An 18,943-nucleotide genomic window follows, 5' to 3' on the forward strand; every position below is an offset into this window, starting at 1 on the left:
TTCCAGGAGGAGGCAATATTGGGGAAATTTTAAATGGTAATACCTTGTAATTGGAAAACAAAACAAAACAAAAAAACCCTTGGTGATCTTTAGAAAGCCCTTGTGCCCTTGTCCGAGGATTCCTGTTTGAAGAGCCTTAGAAGTTACCAAGGTGACATCTGTTGGCTTGGGAGAGTCTTAGGTGTGAAGAAGTCAGGAGAAGAACAAAGCAACTAAGTGGGCCACTTTTCACTTGGCCCAAGGGCCTGCACCCGGAGAACCAGATAGAAAGGGCCCCTTCCTCCGTCATTTCATGGATCCCAACACCCAGTGTCCTCTTTCCCATGCCCCTGCCTCTAACATGTCTCAGCTGACGCTGTCTACCCCATGCCACCCCTCCCCCACAGTCCCCCTGGGAGAAAAATATTATTTATCTAGCTTTAAGTGTTCATTTGTGCTCACATTATTCTTTTAGAAAGTCAAAGAAAAACAAAGTCCAAGATTTCTTTAAAAATACTTAAGAACCTCCTGCAGTTGCTCTGGTGATGTAACGTATAATGTGGAACCTGAAATGTTACACGTGAAATCACCCAGAACAGACGGGACTGCCCCAAGAACCCCGCTCTGAGAACAGAAAGACGATCACAGGTTTTAATCATCTCTGTGACTCCTCTCCCCTTCCCCCTTGACCTCCCCAAAATCCATGATTTCTTTGAACATTCAAGGAAAATGGCCACCAGACAAGAGTACTGAGCTGACAGTAGATTCGTTGGAAACATTTGTGTCCCTTTCCACCTCTTCCCACCTCCCCCAGGTCTATCCTCTTTGCATGAGACACTAATGAGGAAGAACTTACCTGATGAGACTTGAGGCTCTCTTTCCAGCTGGCACCAGCTACCAGCGCCTAGAGGAAATGATCAGTGTTGGTAGGTCTGGCTTTATTTCCCAATTTTCTAAGAGACGACAGTGGTCATTGCTGGACTTCTAAAACTCAGAAAGTTTATCTGCATCCTTGAGAGAGATATTTGTCTTCAGAAAATGCTTACATACCATCTCCTCCCATATAACCACTCCAATAATCAGATTCTAACCTTCTCTACAGATTGTTTTCATTTTTTCCTCCCGGAGAGGTTGGGTTCTGGCTTTTCAGGTACCGGGGAGCACCTTCCTTCGGGGATAGTCACCATGGCTATATGCAGTGAGCCACGTGCAGACATGGCGGCACAGGTGGGCGCGCACACACGGAGCCCACGCGCATCCCTTGCGAGCATCCCTTGCAAGAGCGCTTTGGGCTCCTGCACTCTGATTCACACCTGTTGGGCCCAGAGCCCTGTAGCACAGAGACCTGAACACTTCTGAATGCGGCTCTTCCACCTTGCCCTTAAAAGAAAGATTCACCCTAAAATAATGATCTCAAACTTGGGTGCATACGAACATCCCCTAGGGGTGGAGGGAAATCTTACCAAATGCCATTCCCAGGTGGCACTATCCACAGGCTTTCCCGTTTCACCTCCTGCGGATGGCAGAGCGGGGCGTCGGTGAAGAGCTACAGGGTTATTGTGCTTTAAGTGGGTGCCTCGCACACCTGGGCACGGCTGGGAATTACGCGGAGCGCCTGCTAGCCGCGCGCGGCTGGACTCTCCCCCCGGCGTCCGATTCGGTAGGTCGGGATGGGACTGGGAATTTGCCTTTAATTGGTGCATAATTGAAGAGGCGAAGCACTGGAGTCCTTCCACGGAATTTAGACGTAGCCGTGAAGCGCCCAGGAAAGCACGTTCTCGGGTGGACAGAGGCGAGACGACGGGTCTAAAATCCGCCTGGCGGTCAGCGGACTAGTTCGAGCTTTGTCTGAAACTCGCGCTTCGGGTCGGTGCTCTTCTGGGCACAGGGTCCTGACCGTGACGCCGGGCGAGAAAACCCGAAGCGGGTCCCGCCTGACCTTAGGTACGTTCGGAAAGTGGCTGCAGGAGACGCCTGGTGTCAAGGGCGCCCCCCGCCGGGTCTACGAGATACAGAAACGACTCGCTTTTTTGTTTCCTTTGGGAACTATTGCAGTAAAACACCCGTACAGCAACGCCCGCAGATCCTCAGTGCAGAGAGCTAAATGCACTCAGAACGAGACGCCGGACCAGCCGGTTCCCGGGGTGGGGGTCGGGGGCTGGGGGGCTAAGCACCGGCTGGGAGGTTTACAGGAGAGGCTGGGGAGTCTGCGGGCACCTGCGGGCCCGGCCTCCGCCGCACTCCCCGGCAGCGACCTAGCGCCTCCTGGGACAGCGTGTGCACTCCGGCATCGCGGGGGCTTTCACTATCTCACTAGCATGCGGCCGAGAGGATGAAGAGTGCCCTCCCCGCACCCGGCCCGCCCCTCCCGGGGATCCGAATCCGAGGTTGCACGGCCAGTGCCCATCGGCCACCCGGCAACCGAGCGCCCCGGGCGGCTCTCCAAGGCGTACTTTCGGTCACTCTTTCACCGGAGTTCTCGTGTCTTGAGCAAAGGGAATAGTGTTTCTGCAGACCCAGAAATAAATTTGGAGCAACACCCATACCAGCAGGGTCAGGATGGCCGAGCGGTCTAAGGCGCTGCGTTCAGGTCGCAGTCTCCCCTGGAGGCGTGGGTTCGAATCCCACTCCTGACAAACTGTCATTTTTCAGTGAACGTATCCCAACACCTTTTCCCATATTCCCCACGTGGAATAATCAGTTTTTAAAAATTTCTTATCATCGCTCTAGAATTAAGCACTCTGTACCTGGAAGACATTTAAAAACGAATAATTTTCATCTCATCTCCTCTTTCTTACATTCAAGAAATTGAAGGAATGTCGACTCCTAAATTACACTGATCTTCCCAGGGCCCCTCTTTTGTTTTGTTTACTTACAGATTTCTTTTTAATACCCTTTTCTCAATCTCATTTCCTATCTCCCACCCCCATAAGAAATTACTGGAGAAAGGTCATCTTTTTCTTTCTAAACGTGTTTGCAGAACATATACTTTTGGTTTTAGCTCTTGCGTTTTTAATTCATAAATGACGCTGTTCCATGTATCCCATTCTATTTTTACTTTATTCCTGCCCTACTAGGGTGTTTAGGTTTATTTATGTTGCTAGACCAATCGCTTTTAATTGCTACACAGAGATGGGCAAGCGTGTCTTTGCCTACTCACACAGGGATGACTCCCAAATTGGGCCCCACGCCTGGTCACCACAGAAAAGGGCGCCATCAGTGAACATCTTCTACATACTCCATTGTGAAGCTTTCCTTGACATACAGTGGGAGCCAATGGCAGGTCATGAGGGCCTGGCAGTTTGCAAAATTTGCACTTCATAACAGGATCCAGGACCCAGGGAATGTGATTTGGAAACACAGAAATTCGTGTTTAGTGACATCTTCAGAAATATCCCTCAGGTTCAAGTTTCCTGATGTCCAGCCTGTTTATCTTAAGCATTAATAGCTAGTTACAAATATTAGCATACAATGTTTCTATTTTGAACTCCAAACTTGAGGATATTATTATTCTTACATGATTTATTGCCAAGCCACAAGTAATGAAAAATCTCAGGTAACTAGAATCTTCTCCTCACCTTTCCTTTTTTAAAAAGAAATCCAATCTAATACCTGCTTACAAAGATGGAAAACAGGGTGAATCTGTTTCATGATCGCTGATATTCAGAATCATTCAGCCTTCTCCTAAATTCCTCAAAATTCACAGAAGCGTCCATACATACACTGAAAGAAAAGTGAATTGGTATTTCATAGAAAGATTGTCATCAGTAAGGTTAGAAAGGAACAACCAAACAAGGTTTCCTCTTAATTGCCTAGGTGGCCACAAGTTCAGTCCATTTCTGCCCATTTCGAGTCCCCACTTGGACCTCGGCAGCATATGACAGAGGAGGAAATGGCAAATAAGTGCAAAGAGAAGCATTTAGAGATATCTGGAGGCCCAACAGGTTGGTTCAATGCTATTCAGGCTATATGGGCTTACCCCTGACTGCCACTTCTGAGCTGTATGACCTTCCAGGCTAGTGACTTTGTACCCCCGTACCTTGGTGCCTCCTCTTAAAGTAGGGGAAATAATGGAACCTTCCTTTGTAAGGATGCAGCGGGCATTGCATGACTTAGCATATATCGAGTGCTTGGCAAATACCAAATGCCTGGAAAAGAATAAACACCAGATAAATGCTACCTTTTCCCCCGACAGGGTATCTGCTATCTCTGGGGCGGGTGTGGAACTCTGGAGATCCAGAGACAGCCCTTGCCCCAGGACATAGACAGGTTGGCGATAAAGTCAGATAAAAAGCAAGTAGAGGAGTGTTGCTATCCAGGGTCAAATGGGAAACACAGTCCCTTCTTTCTCCATCTCCTCCCAGGGGAACCATAGCAGTCCAGCTAGAGACTCGACTTACTTCACAACCAGTAAATTCAAAAGCCACCCTTCCTGCTTTGGTAACACATGGTCTGTTTGAAAACGAAACAAAAACCCACGAAGCAAAAACAAAACAAAAACCCATGAAGCAAAAACAAAATAAAACAAAAACAAAAACCCCATGAAGTACATGATACTTCTCAACTGTCAGGTCAAGTGCATCTGGGGTCTTCATGAGGCCACACATGGTGAGGATACTCAAAGGCCTTTGGTCATGTCCACACAAAGAAGAGTTTGAGGTGCAGACACACCTTCTCCCCTCATTGCTTCCACTTTGTAACCTCTGGTCACATGTCATTTCCTTTGCCTGGAGCACTTTGTCTATGTCTTCTCCCCAGCCTGCAGAAGTTGGTTAGAATTCTCACCCGGAATATTCCATTGCTTCAGTAACCAGTGCCCTTACCTCAATGGTGCAGATCTACTGAGGGCCTCTGGGCAGGAAGCATCCCAGGAAAGGCATTCCTGGACCCTGATGGATCCAGAGAGTGAAGCTTAAGTCAGATTCAGTAATAGTCATGGTCTAGTGTTGACTTCTACCTGGTGACTCAGCTGTCCTCTGCATTTGATAGACGTCTGTACTCGAGACCTGGAAGAAAGGCTTTCGTGAGCAAAGGATGGGAGGATGTAGTGAAAAAATGCCTTTCCATTGCTGTTTGGTGCCTATAAAGAAAAGTGGGAGTTAAGTGGCAGAGTGCGTGGAGCAATTCTCCATAAGAATAGAGTTGTTTCCTGAACTAGTCCTCAAAGTCCTGGGACATTTTGTTTCTACAGATAGGACAAGAGATCATAGTCAACCCTTGACCATCTACATAAAATAATGTGCTCTGAAGGTAAAAGCCAGCTGGTGGAACTTTCTGCACGGGGTGGTAGGGAGCTTGCTGGTGGGAGATGAGCAAGAGAATTGCTAACAGCTACAGTGAGGTTCCATTTCTCTTGATTTGGTTTCTGTAGGGCCCTGGCTGCGAGTAGAACTCCAGACTACTTTTCCACTTCCCCTTTTTTTTCCCTTCCCTCTTGGAGAATTTGGGAGTAGGCGCCTCAGTTCTCTGGACTTCCTCAATCAGCCTGGAAGCTGCCATTTTCAGGTCTGCTTGTTCTAGGGGGCTAGCCACTCTGATAATATAATCAAGTAGATGCTTCTCCCTGAAGACTTCTTTTCTGAAATCTTGATGACAAATATGTGTTCCTGTTTGATTTTCCCATCCGAAAAACTCCGGGCACAAAACCACCTTTTAAATTACTTACTTATGGCTTGTGTTATGCGGCTGGGTTTTAGTGGCTGCCAACAACACATTTATCAATCACGGCTGAGGTTGGCCTTTCTAAAAATACCGCCTGCGGATTGGGAGTGTGCATCCGTTTGGAATTCCCTTAGGAAAGAGAATAGAATGACCTGAGATGATGCTGTTGCTTGTAGTTTAAACTTGGTGGTTTTGCGTGCTGCTTTCCCCTGTTCCTTTAGTAATGTGCTAAAATGTATTACATGCGAAATAAAGATGTTGACATCAAGAAAGATAGAAATTCTTTCTCCCTAAAGGAACGCAACTTCATCTTTATACCTTCTCTTTGCAAACAGTCAAAACGCCTATCCTTACACCCGTATAAAACGCTTGAGTTAAATTCCGTAGGGGAATTTACCCCTAATATTACACTTGGATAGCTCGTCCTCTTCCATGAGGGCGGGAAAACCACAAAAGGCCCCGCTGGGATTCGAACCCAGGATCTCCTGTTTACTAGACAGGCGCTTTAACCAGCTAAGCCACGGAGCCAGCACGACTGCTTGGATTCAAATCGACAGTGAAAAGGAATGATCTTTGTTTTTCTTGGGTGCATTTCTGGATTTTTTTCACCATTGAGGGTCGGGAGTAGCCCAGATGCTTCTCCAGACCCTAAGGATGAAGCAGTTCCCGCTTCGCCCCGGGAAGACCTAAGAAACCGCGCGGCTACAGGAAAACTGAGTCCCCTTCCGGCGCCGCCAGAGGCGTCTAGTCCCAGAAACTGCGGGGAGGGCGATTCTCCTGCCTCCGAGGGGAGTGTGACCTGCGGCCTGAGGCGGGAAACGCGCTCTGCTCACCCCGGAACACTCCCAGCACCGAGAATTGGTCCCTCGGGAAGCGAGTTCTCGGTCCTATAGTTCAGTGTTTAATTAAAAGTCCAGTCATTCCTAACCCCATTTTTTTCCGTAAAATTGGGTTTCACCTGCTTGTTTCTTGCTTATAATGTTGACTAATGGAATTCTAGAGTCACACCTTAAAAATACAAGACTTCATATTTAAAACCCAGTCTTAGACAGAAAGGAGCGACCCCCTCTCCTCTGCAACTAGAGAGGGAGAGAAGCTTTCTAGTCCCAAAAACTTGTCCAAAGGATCTGTTTGACAAGGTGTCAAATTGAGAGCATTCACAAGAATTTCTATATTGTCATGGGGACTTATGTATTTGTAACTGTTCCCAGTTTCTTCTATTCTCTGTAAAATAAATCTGTCCTTGGGAATGAAATTTGAACAGAGAGCATCAGTGAAACTCCCAAGATTTTACAAATCATGGAGCCATAACTGTGAAAGTAACCTCCCCAGTGAAATTATGATTGGCTATGTTGCCTGAAATTTATTGTCATGGTGATAATTCCAAAATCCACATTTCAGTTTTTCTACCCTGTATCAACATTTGAAGGATTTTGCTGTCACACTCTAAAAGACAGCAGTTGGCACTTAACCTCCACCTACATGCATGATGGGGAGTGAGGGGCTGAATGTGAAAACGTGACTCTACTACTAGATTTCTTATTTCAGTAAAACAGACAAAGTCTCTGAACCAGTTTGAGACTCCATGAAGTAAGCACCTATTTCTTCAATATTATAAGATTAACCATCATGTTATTATTAGCGTGCCTGGAGTCAGTATAATCACAAACTGCACAGTCACTTCTCCAACAGCTTTGACCTAACTGTGGCAGGCAGAAAGATGATAGAACCAACAGTATTTTGTTTGGGTTTTTCCTTTGGTGAGCAGCTGTCAAAATGTGCACAGCAATTCTTGGAAGTCAGCTGTGTAACAAGCCAGACACAAATCTTGCGGTGGGGGGGACTAAGACTTAGAGCAGTCATTTCCAGAAATCTGGGTGTGAATTCTACCTTCTACTCAATTCCCAGTGTGACTAGCAAAGACCATGGAAGGGACTCTCACATTGGCTCTCTTGAACACATCTGAAATTGAAGAAGGTGCAGATCTCCATGTCATAGACTGCTGACAACAGGTGAGCGGCAGATAGTGACATTTTCCATACACTTGAGAGAGAAACCCGAAGGACAGTGTACTGAGACACAGAGGACAGAGAGGAGTCCAGCACCTGATGTGCTCGCTCTGCTAGGCTATGCTATCCAGTTATTCAACTGAACACTAATCTACAGATTGCTACAAAGCTATTTTGTAAATACGGCTAATATCTACAATTAGTTGACCATAATATATATAATATAATATAATATAATATAATATAATATATAATACTATAATATCTACAGTTAGTTGACAGTAATGTGGGTGAGCCTACCAGCTGAACCAATTATTATTTCCAACAGTTGAAAGGCTTTGAAAAAAAAATGGAAATTTTCCTGAGGAAAAAGAAATTCGGTTTCAAGACTGTCACATCAGATCCTGCCTGACATTTTCTAAAGTACAGGCCCTCCCAGCAGAGTTCAGACTTGCCAGTCCTAGAAATACTTCTTCATTCATTCATATTCTTGTACTAGTTCTGTTTTTTCTGGACTCTGTTTCTTTGACTGGTACAGCCGCTGAAGAAAATACTGGAAACTAGAAACTGGAACTTTCAGAAAAGAAGGCACGGGAGAAAGCTCTCCAAAAACGAATGAAAGCTTGCCTCCGCTCATGTCGGGTTGTGAACCTGAGAGAGGTTTGAAGCAGCAGAAGCTTTCAAAATCTGCACAACAAAGGGAGGTGTTTGTAGACACTGAGGAGAGAGCAAATGTGGACAGGGCCTCCAGTTCTCTGAGCTGAAGCCCATTTTAGTGGTGCAAGATGGAATCAATGGCTCCAGTGACACCTTGGGATCTGCTCTGTCCATGCTGGGTATGTGATTAGCATAAAATATGACCAAGAATCACCTGTTTGCTTCATTTCTGAAAATTCAAGCATCATTGTTCGTGTTTCCAAAGTTCTTTTTAGAAATCTCCTTTTGCTTCTGATAGGGAGGGGATAGTCTCTGAACTGGGTTGGGAAAATACATTTTTATCTGGACTAACTTGTTACTGAAATTATGGGTTTTCTTCGACTATGAATGTAGGCAACAGATCACGGTTGTATTTCAGACTTTTTTACTTTATCACTTTCAGAAATCACATATTTTACATCAAAGTACAGTTGTTACAAATTGCTTTAAATACCATTTATGCTCATGAGTGCTTTGAAATTACAGTATTTATTAGGCCTCCTGCTGTATATTGTCATTTCGTGCGTTAATAAAGGAGCACAAGTATTACCATATCATACATTTTTTAGTATTTTAATAACATATTCCAATACAATTGATTGCCTTTGACATCTTCTTTATTTATCTTTTTTCGTTATATTTAAAAGTTATTTTGTGAGGCAGCCCATAGCCGCCAAAGTGCCCTAGGGGTACAGTACAACACCTCGTCAGAAGTCCTCTGCTCTACTGTTCTGGGGGAAATTCCTTAGTAGATAGACTTTAATGTGATGCAGTAAGAGCAGCAACCTGTATGATCTTCCTAAGGGCTGCTGACATCTTATGAGCTGAAAACAACTATTTTCTAAACTCATCGCGTATGTCCTCAATATCGGGCAGTTTCACTCGGTCCGTTAACAGCCCTCAGCATGTTCGCAGCGCTCCCCCAGGCATGGAGAAAACAATTACTTCTCCGAAATACAGAGAGGCCGAGTTCGCACACGGAAGAGATGCTTCTGTGCTTGCTGAGAAAGCGAACGCGTGAGGGCATGCATGTGCGTGCGGGCCGATGCTGCTTCCCTAGCCTTCCCGGTTTGCCTTCAAGGGCTTATCGTGATTGTTTTACTTAGGTAATGCTTCACGGTCGTAAGCCTCGCGAAGGGCAGGGATCGTATCTCTTTTCTCCTCGGATCGGCTTCTAGCGCCTCGAACGGCAGGTAACACAAGCTGGTGAGCGAACGCGTGGATGCGGGGGGGGCGCGGGCAGAGAGCACGCGGCCGCTAGGGCGTGAGCAGGCGGCTGCAGGGGACCCGCCGGGCGCGCAGCCTGGGCAGCGGGGAGCGCGACCCCAGTGCGAGCGCGCCTCGCCGGGACCCGCCGGCGCCTGCGTCCTCACGAAGGCGGACAGGCGCCCCCACATTCCCGCGCGGGCCAGTGGCGCAATGGATAACGCGTCTGACTACGGATCAGAAGATTCCAGGTTCGACTCCTGGCTGGCTCGGGGCGCGCGGTTCTCTTTTACTCCTTTCCTTTGCACACACCGCCGAGGTCTATGGAGTCCGAAAATCGGGGCGAAGGGAGGTTTACCTGCAAGTTCTCCGCGGCAAGAAGCCGGCGCTTTTAGCGCAGCTGGGGTCGTCACGCCCCTGTCGAGCCGGGTGCGCGCGGAATGTGCACGGTGCCAGGGCATGCCCATTGCGGTCGAATTTCATAAAGATTGAGGACCCTATTGTTTTCCTCCAACTGGTCATTTTCAGAATAAATGGGTAAAGATTTGGTTTTAGGTTTGTACACTGCAAGAGCTTGATCTGCGTTCAGTGGCGCACTTCTTGTGAGCGCTCGGGGTGCACGGACGCACACGCATATAAATACTCATCTGCAAGGACGCGAGGGCGTGTTGGGCAGGGAGAATTGCGCTCTGGAGTACTGTCTCGCCGTGGCGTTTCCGTAGTGTAGTGGTTATCACGTTCGCCTCACACGCGAAAGGTCCCCGGTTCGAAACCGGGCGGAAACAAGTAGTATCCTCTTTTAACTAATTAAAATTTTTTCTCATGCATTAAAAAAATAAATGTGTATGTATATATATACATATATATATCACATCTTCGTAAATACGTTCCCCGCCTTCTGTTGTCTTGTGGCCTGGCCGCGGTGCGGAAGCTGCACCGCCCGAGGTGGGTCGGAGTCCCGCGGCCCCGGCGGCGGCCTGACGTATCGCGAGGGGAGAAGCGGCTCTCCCCCGCTCCGACGCGAGGCGGCCGGCAGCCCGCAGCCCCGGAAGCGGTTCCTCGCCGCCCGCCACCTTCCTGTTCCCGGCAGGGCCCACTGCGCGCGTCTCCCCTCGGCCCCACGGCCCGCGCCGGCCCTGCCCCAGCTGAGGGCACCCGCGCGGCCCGGGCGGCACCTGGGCGCCCGCGCCTCTCGGACGGCCGCGGGACTCGGGTAAGCAGCGGAGGCTTCCGCGCGCGCCTCCCGACAGTGGGGTGGCCCGGCCGCCCCCCGCGTGCTGGGGACCCTCGGGCGGTCGGGCCCGGTCGCGGTGAGCGCCGCCGCCGCCCGCCCAGCCCGCCTCTCCACAGTAACGGTACCGCTGGCGGCCGGGAGCGCCAGTCTCCGGGAGAGGCGCCCGCGGCCCAGTGGAGACGCCAGGGCGGAGTTGGGGGCGGCGGCGCGAGCCCGCGGCTGGGAGCGGTCGGGCGGGTGGACCGGCCTGGCCTGGCCGCGGCCTCGCCCTCCCCGCTGCCCCGCTCCGTGAGGCCTCGCCTTCGGGAGAGCCCACCCGGCGGACGCCCAAGGCCCGGGGCTTCCGCCACTTGGCCCTGTGCGCTCCCCGCCAAAAGAAAGAAAACGAACCCAAAGTTAAGAAACGGACCAGCTGTGGATTCCGCGCGTTGCCTCGAAGCTTGAGGAAAGCCCCTGGCAGCCCCTGTTGAAATTCAGATCTTGAGCGCTGTGTGTGGCCTCCGACCTCTGGCTGACACACGGCCTGCTTCCGTGGCCATTGCATCCATCAAGGGCTTTCCCGGTGCACAAAAGTCTGGATATTCCCTGACAGCCTCGGGTATATCCTAAGGGTTGTCTTGGATGTATTATCACGACTACTCCTGCTTCCGTTGTTTTTGTTCCTGCTGCTACTACTACTACTTTTAGGCCTAGTCTCTCAGGCCCCATTGCTCTATGTTCCCTGAAATGAATGACTACTATGAATATGGTGTTTTTACGGCCCTGAAAAAAGAAAGGATAATCTTTACCTAATGAGCTGTGGTTTTGTTTCTCTTCTTCTCTCTCCCCAGCTCCGTCTTCCCCATCAGAAAACCCTTGCTTTTACCATCTTGTTAATTTCCTTGTTAGCAAGACAATAGTTAGCTTTGGTACGTGCTCCTAGAGTTGTATCTGAGACATTTTCATTTGAAGTCTCTTCTCAGAAATCCGAGTTAATGTGGTGCCCTGAAAGGACGCATGGGTCTCAGGGGCCTGGGAGGTGCTGGGAGATTTGTCCTCTTCCATCCCTCTGTGATGCCTATGGGCGGGAGCCCTGTAGCTGGGAAACAGAGTGTGCCCCAAGACCACCAGTTGCAGATGGGTGACCATTTCATTGAAAGTCTATGGCTCTCTGCTTCTCTTTCAACTAGGTGTTTTCTCGCAAAATGCAAAAGGAGACCTACAGTTTCAGACACTTTACCCTTTCTCACTTCTTTCTACCACCCTTTCCTCCCCCAGTCTCCCTAAATGCCAAAGGGAAGCTCAGGCTGCCCACCGTGGCTGATACTTCCTTTGGAAGGTGGAGAACAAGTGGGCTCTAGATTGTGGCTAGAGAGCTCTTGCTCCTGCGGCGCACTGCACCCTACCTACAACTTTTTATTTTGTTATAGGCTTTATCCTCTTTCCCAAGCTTGGTGTTAGCAGCCTTCTCCCAGGTCTTCCCTGCAACCCCAAGGTACAGAGCGAAGAAGGTGGCCTTCTGACTTTGGGGGTGGGATCAAGACTAGAACCAAGTTACAACGATTTCCCAGAAATCCGGGTCAATAACAGTCCAGGGAACCAAAGGATGCTGCTGAAATGTGCCTCGTACCCGTTTGCTGGGAATGGGGTGGGGTGTGTGGGATGAAGTAGGATTTTCTCCATGGATACTGGAGTCAGGCCTATAATGAAAGAGAAAAAAAATATGGGAAAAGGATTTTGAGAGCTATGCAAAACCTCAAAATGAATCTAATCCGAGATGTGTTGTAGGTCCCTAAGGTCTTTACACTCCTTCCTCCTGTGGTAGTCCGCTAGGGCTGCCGCAACAGGATATGTGTGGTGAGCCACGGAAATTTATTTTCTCACAGTTCTGAAGGCTGGAAGTCCAGCATCGAGATGGTGGCACTTTGGTTTCTTCCGAGGCCTCTCTTCTTAGCTCACAGATGGTCACCTTGCTACCTCTTTGCACGGTTACCCCTCTGTGTTGTCTGTGTCCCCATCTACTCTTATATGGGATTGGAACCCACCCATATGACCCTATTTTACCTTAACTACCTTTTTAAAGTCCCCATCTCCAAATACATTCACGATCTGAGGCCCTGGAGGTTAGGACTTCAGCCTATGAATTTGGGTGGGTGGGTGGAGGCACAAATTCAGCTCACATCTGGGGACTGAGATTGACGTATTAAATATATTATTGACAGAATTTGGAGATTTCCCAGCAGTTAACCTCACAGAAGACTGTAGCACACCTGCATCTCCTCATTTTACTCATCATTTGCATATTTTTATTGCAGGTGAAATAGACTCTTTGCTTTTTATTTGACTTTTGTGTTTTTAAAGCTACTTCTACCAGTTAACTTAAACTTCGTGGGTCTGCTTCTAATGAAAATATGCAAGTCTTCGTAGCTAACAAGTATTTTTTTAAAAGGCTGGAGTAGATGTTCCCTCTCCCCTGAGGCTGCTGAGGGAGAGCTTTCCACATTAGAGGACAAGCAGTCTGGTTAAATGAAGAGTTAAATTGTGAACTTTCACAGGAATTTCAGTCAGATTCTTTGCAATGCAAAGATGAATGATTCAACACTTTCACTATTTTGTTTGTTCTGTTCTCTGTTAATATAATTCTGTCCTTGGAAGTGTTATTTTAACAAAGGGGAATTGTTAAATTCCCCAAACTTTAAAAATTGTTGCCATGTCTTGATAATTTCTTGCCTTGGCGATTGCATTGAAAGTCCTATCTCTGTGTTCCCAAAGTTATACAATTACTTATATGTTTTATCTGCCCGTTCATAATATTTCTTTTCTCTCATATGCATGATGGAATATTTGTAGTCCTGTGACTTCTCTATTTTATGGCCTAACAAATTATTTCCCCCTTTTTTAATTCTTACAATAGGTTTTTTAAAAATTAGTTGACTTTATTTTTTTAAGACCAGTTTTAGTTTTTCAGAGACTTTATTTTTTTAAGACCAGCTTTAGTTTTTCAGACAAATTAAGCAGAAAGTAGTTTCTCCTGTTCTTGAAGTTTCTCTTATTAATAACAACTCGCATTGGTGTGGTACATTTGTTACAACTGATGAGCCAGTGTTTCCACATTATTCTTAACTGAATTAGTTGTTTACTGTAGACTTCACTCTTTGTATACAGTTGAGTTTTACTAAATGCATAAGGTCATGTATCCACAATTATAGTGCGTACAGAACAGTTTCATTGTCCTTAAAAGTTCCCCGGTACTGCACCTCAAGTAATTTCTTTTCAGTTAACACCACTGTATGGTGAGAACGCTGCCCTCCCATCCCTCCTTGGCCTTCACGGAAATGAAATGTCTTTTATCCCACTGGCCCTTTTTCCTTATTTGTGTATCTGTCTCCTAATTTGTAAGGTCTCTGGAGAGTCAGCCCGTGGTCTCCTGATAAGCTTCCTAAAGGTGAGTTTCAAGGAACTAATCCATATTCGTGTACTCAGATACAGCATCCAGACAGCGGCCTGTTTTCCTTGAATTTATCTTTATTGTTACCTGCTGTGTTTCGGCCTTTGACATGTGGAGATCATGGCCCCCCTGCTTGGGATGGACTGCAAGGGATCTAACATGAAGAAGACTGAGCCCAGGAAACAGACTGTGAGCATTCCCACACCAGGACTTGGGCTAAGAAACACAGTTTTGGAGTGAGATGGTTGGAGAATGGTATGGAGTGTCCATTCTTTAGGGAAGTGTGTCCTAGAACAAAAGCTCACCCTTTGGTTTCCTCTCTCATTCTCTGGTAACAGAAAAGTCTCTAAAAATATATGCAGAAGGTTTAGAGTGACATTTTCATTTTCTCTTCAAGCTGGCACACCTTTGAGAGTGAATGGGAGCATTATAAATAATTATGCCAGGGCAACAGGTATAAACCACGTGACCCTAATACTAGATGATTTTCATGCCATAAAATATCTCTCAATGTTGGTTTGCTCATTTTACGAACAGCTGTCTTTTTCTCCCTGTTCCTTTATGGGCATACCTTTACCATACCCAGAGTTGACCAATGTGATCTCTGGCATCTTTCTCAATTATTTTCCTTCAAAATTATTTTCTTTATTGTGTCAGAATTTGGACTTAAAAAAAAAACACTCTTTTGTTCTGTAAGGATTGTTTACACATTTCTGTAGTGATACATTTGGGAGAGAGAAAAAAGGGAATAAATTAGGCATAAATTCATTCAGTGTTTAGGGAAGCATGTTCTCGGCAGAGAGCAGGCGGAATCTCCTGGGTTGGAATGGCAAGCTTGCATCTGTGGCAACAGGGACTTTTCGGCCCTCAGGAATTTAGATATTTAGAAGGAAGGGAAGAGCACAGTAAGGGAAGAGAAGGGTCCAGCTAATTTCACATTAGCTTTTCAGTGAGTCACTTTCAGCATGAGAATGTAAGTGTTTCTCCTCTCAATTTCGCTCTGTCCCCAAAGTTTCTTACAAGGTTATCAAGGAAAAAATACTGACTGATTCAAGGCACTTTGCTTCTCCTTTCTTCTTTATATGAACACATTTCTCCCTGTATTGCACGTGAGTGAAAGAAAAAAATGCAGAATGTCCGGTAATTTTAGTCATGGTGAAAAAAATGGGGAGAAAAATAGATAAATTTGATGTTTTAGCACCATTTGTAGGTGCTCACTTTTGTTAGCCAAGAAACATGTTTGCCCACTACGTATCCACATAGTGAGGCCCAGCAAAAACAAAACAGAACAAAACAAGACTGTGGAGCACTTTAGGGACAAGATAACACATATTTTTTTTCTTAAAACATTGTAGAGTGGGACAGGGCATAAGGTTACAGAAATCCCCAGGAAATGTTTTCGAGGGGGGGGGCAGAGGTGTGAGGAGCTAGTCCTGGCCTCAAGCTTTAAAAAACTTCACACAGGGCTTGTGAGTGCCAGCCATTGGCCCAGGTCCTAATGACCCAGACTAAAAATAAATCACTTTCCATTTCGTGTATCCCTGAACCTGTCCTTTGGGCTACATACTTTTTAAAAGTAGTTTTTATTAATTCTTGGGCAGATACATAAAATGTCTCTGTGTAGAATCTAGAGAGGAGTACACCAGCCATGGCGTCCTCCCTACCCTACCTCTGTTCAAGGGAGAGGATTTTACCCCCACCCCTTTCTCTGGACCCTCTTCCTCTCTCCAACCACCATCCCTTTCTCAACCCTCTTTGATATGACTACTGTCCCAATTTTTATCTTTATCCCTTGTTTATTTGTGGGCTTTTTTTTTTTTTCAGTTTTACTACATGCTTGTAGCCTAAACGTGTCATTTACTTTTGTACTTGGAAATGGATCAGTACTACACATATCTTGCAACCTGTCATTTTTGCCCAACAGTATGTTCTTGCAGATTCATCCGTGTTTTTGCATGTCACTGACATCTATTCATTTCTGCTTCTGAATAGCATTCCCTTTCAGAGATGCTACTAAACGTATTTACTCTCTTACTGAAGGCCAGGGGATGATGTCGGGTTTTGAAATTACAGAGTCACCATAAGCATTCTTGTAGGATCTCCTCTGCATGTCTCCAAAAATTCCTCTAGGGAAACACTCAGAAGTAAAATTGCTTTCAGAATGTTTTCAGATTTAATACACTAATTTATACACACAGAAACACACATCCCGGCAGTGTATAGCACTTTAATTGTTTTAACATCTGCTGAGTCCTTGATTTTGTCAATTTAGTTTCCACCAGTTTGATGGGTGTGAAGTGTTAGTATGCATTTCTCATACTACTAATGAGGTTGAGCATACTTTATGTGCTCTTCACCATTTATACTACATCTATGAAGTACTTGTTTACACTTTTGCTCATTGTTTTAAAATTTTCCTTTTGTCCTTTTCTCATATGTCTGTAGAAATTCTTTATATATCCTGGATTCAAATCTTTTGTCAGTTCTGTGTGTTAGGAATATCTTTGGCCTGCTTATGTCTTATATCTTATCTTTTTACTTTTTCATTCTATCTTTGATTTACACAAATTATTCATTTTAATATAGCCGAATTTGAATTTTAATGTAGTTAAATTTGTCAGTCTTTCCCATTTGGTTGACACTTTTTGTGTTTGTTAAATCTTTCTAGGAGCAGCGTGAGGAAGACAGAAACCGCCCCCCTCCCTGGACTGGCCAAGCCCAGCGCTGCTGCCACCATGCCCAAGAGAAAGGCCAAAGGAGATGCTAAAGGTGACAAAGGGAAGGTGAAGGATGAGCCGCAGAGGAGATCGGCCCGCTTGTCTGCGAAACCGGCTCCTCCAAAACCAGAACCCCGGCCTAAAAAGGCCCCTGCAAAGAAAGGAGAGAAGCTACCCAAAGGGAGAAAGGGGAAAGCAGATGGTGGCAAGGAGGGGAACAACGCTGCAAAGAACCTAGATGCTTCCACAGTCCAGTCACAGAAAGCAGAAGGCAGTGGGGATGCCAAGTGAAGTGTACTTTTTTGATAGTCTGTACTTCTAGTGACTTTACTGTTTGAAATACTATTTTTCTTTAATCAAGTTTTATAAAAATGTAGAATTTGGGTGGTTTTTTTTTCCCCAAACTTAACGTTGTTAGCATACAAGACGCATTGTTGTTGTCCTTTGTGGAAAGTGCAAATACCACTAATAGAAAGTCTCAGAAGCTGGCTTGAAATGGGGGAAGATGGGATCTTCTGTCCTTGTTTTTGAAAATTATTCTTGGTTCCCAGGAGCGATTCTCTGACATTCACACATGTCAGCCACTTTGGCTTAGAAGCCTTACAGCACAGAGAAGCAAAACTTCATGTCTTCTTTCCTGATGCCGTCAGCATATACTTGACTTCCTGAAATAGTTGTGATGTGGCCTTGGCTCCCCTAAAATCCCATGCTGGGTAACAGTACTCAGGCTTCCTGGTGATAACATCAAGATGGTGTTGCTCCAAAGAGCCAAGATTCCTGTTTGTAGTTTGTAGATCATTGCATTGATGATCTTAGAGTTTTTAGTTCCTTTCTTCCGTGTCCGAGTTGACCTGTGAAAAGATCTTACATGCCTCTTGTGAAATATCCACCCTTTCTGAGAACTCCCACCTTTTCAAACACAACAGAAGACTGTTGACTTTTGGGGGAGGGGAGTTTGAAAGTTGTGAAGTGTTATGGATTGTCAACCCTGTCCTCCTGGAAATAACTGGTTTTGAAAAGTATCTGATAAAGCTGAATACAAATTAGCTTGGTGGTAGGGGGATCATTTCCTACCCAAAGTCATAGAGATATTCTTTCCTGCATTGTAAACCTTTTATAGTCTTGCTTTTCACATTTGTCTTTAGTCTGCTCTGAACTGATTTTTGTGAAAAGTAAGAGATAGAAGTTCAATATAGTATTTTTTTCCATATGGATTAGTGGTTGTTGCCCCAGCACCATTCTCTGAATACTTTATTCTTTTCCCACTGATCTATAACACCAGCTCTTTCATAAGTAAAGTCTTTGTGTGGGTGGGTCTGTTGATTATTTCTTTTCAGTCAATTTGTCTAACCTTGTGGCCATACCATACAATCCTGAGTACTACAACTTTAGAAACAGGACTTCATATCTCAGGACAAATCCCACCTCCAAAAAAATCACCACCAAATTTTTCTTCCTTGGGAGTATTTTGGCTCTTCTTAGCCATTTGCTCTTCTGTACAACTTTTAGAATTAGATTGACAAGTTCTAAAACAAAACAAAAATATTGGAATTTTTATTGGATTTGTACGGAATTTATAGACTAAATAATACAATGTTGAGTCTTCCAATCCATGAACATGATACAGTTCTTCATTTACTTAGCCTTTTTAAGTGTCTTTCAATAAAGTTTTATAATTTTCTCCATAAATGTCTTTTGTTTATATTTCCTAGGGACTTTATACGTTTTGATGCTGTTCTTATGGTGTATTTTTAGTTACTACATTTTCCGTTTTTAGCTAAAGCTGATGTTTATATCCAGCAACCTTGCTAAACTCTCACTAATTAATATGTCTGTATATTCTTTTGGGTTTTCTACATAGGTAAACTGTATGTTGTGTATGTGCAGACAATTTTGCTTCTACACAGTTTTATTCCCATTTTTACTCTTTTTAATGCTAGGAATTGTCCAAGAGCTGGGAGCATAGCAGTGAAAAAACAAAAGTCTCTTCTTTCACCAAGCTTATATTCTGGTT

General features: G+C 45.5%; 1 protein-coding gene and 4 non-coding genes across 10 annotated transcripts; 4 read left to right on the plus strand and 1 right to left on the minus strand.

The window, feature by feature from the left end:
• The first annotated feature begins 2,532 nt into the window (after window positions 1-2,532).
• TRNAL-CAG lies at window positions 2,533-2,615 on the plus strand. The gene has a single exon. It is a non-coding gene; the product is annotated as a tRNA-Leu (tRNA).
• A 3,479-nt stretch (window positions 2,616-6,094) lies between these two features.
• TRNAT-AGU lies at window positions 6,095-6,168 on the minus strand. The gene has a single exon. It is a non-coding gene; the product is annotated as a tRNA-Thr (tRNA).
• Window positions 6,169-9,750: 3,582 nt separating this feature from the next.
• Window positions 9,751-9,823, plus strand: TRNAR-ACG. Its single transcript has one exon. It is a non-coding gene; the product is annotated as a tRNA-Arg (tRNA).
• A 440-nt stretch (window positions 9,824-10,263) lies between these two features.
• On the plus strand, window positions 10,264-10,336 carry TRNAV-CAC. Its single transcript has one exon. It is a non-coding gene; the product is annotated as a tRNA-Val (tRNA).
• A 181-nt stretch (window positions 10,337-10,517) lies between these two features.
• Window positions 10,518-18,618, plus strand: HMGN4 (high mobility group nucleosomal binding domain 4). 6 transcript variants are annotated; one of them, XM_032338236.1, is made up of 4 exons: window positions 10,656-10,764; window positions 14,165-14,209; window positions 14,330-14,467; window positions 16,881-18,618. In XM_032338236.1, the coding sequence occupies exons 3-4, from the start codon at window positions 14,454-14,456 to the stop codon at window positions 17,218-17,220; spliced, it is 354 nt and encodes a 117-aa protein (XP_032194127.1). In that variant the 5' UTR covers window positions 10,656-10,764; window positions 14,165-14,209; window positions 14,330-14,453; the 3' UTR covers window positions 17,221-18,618. The 6 variants fall into 6 exon arrangements, 5 of the variants coding, with proteins under 5 accessions (XP_032194125.1, XP_032194127.1, XP_032194130.1 ...); XM_032338239.1 differs by having other exon boundaries at window positions 14,330-14,401; XM_032338238.1 differs by lacking the exon at window positions 14,330-14,467.
• The last annotated feature ends 325 nt before the right edge of the window (window positions 18,619-18,943 follow it).

Source organism: Mustela erminea, chromosome 4 (assembly GCF_009829155.1).
Source record: "Mustela erminea isolate mMusErm1 chromosome 4, mMusErm1.Pri, whole genome shotgun sequence".
Lineage (NCBI taxonomy): Eukaryota > Metazoa > Chordata > Mammalia > Carnivora > Mustelidae > Mustela > Mustela erminea.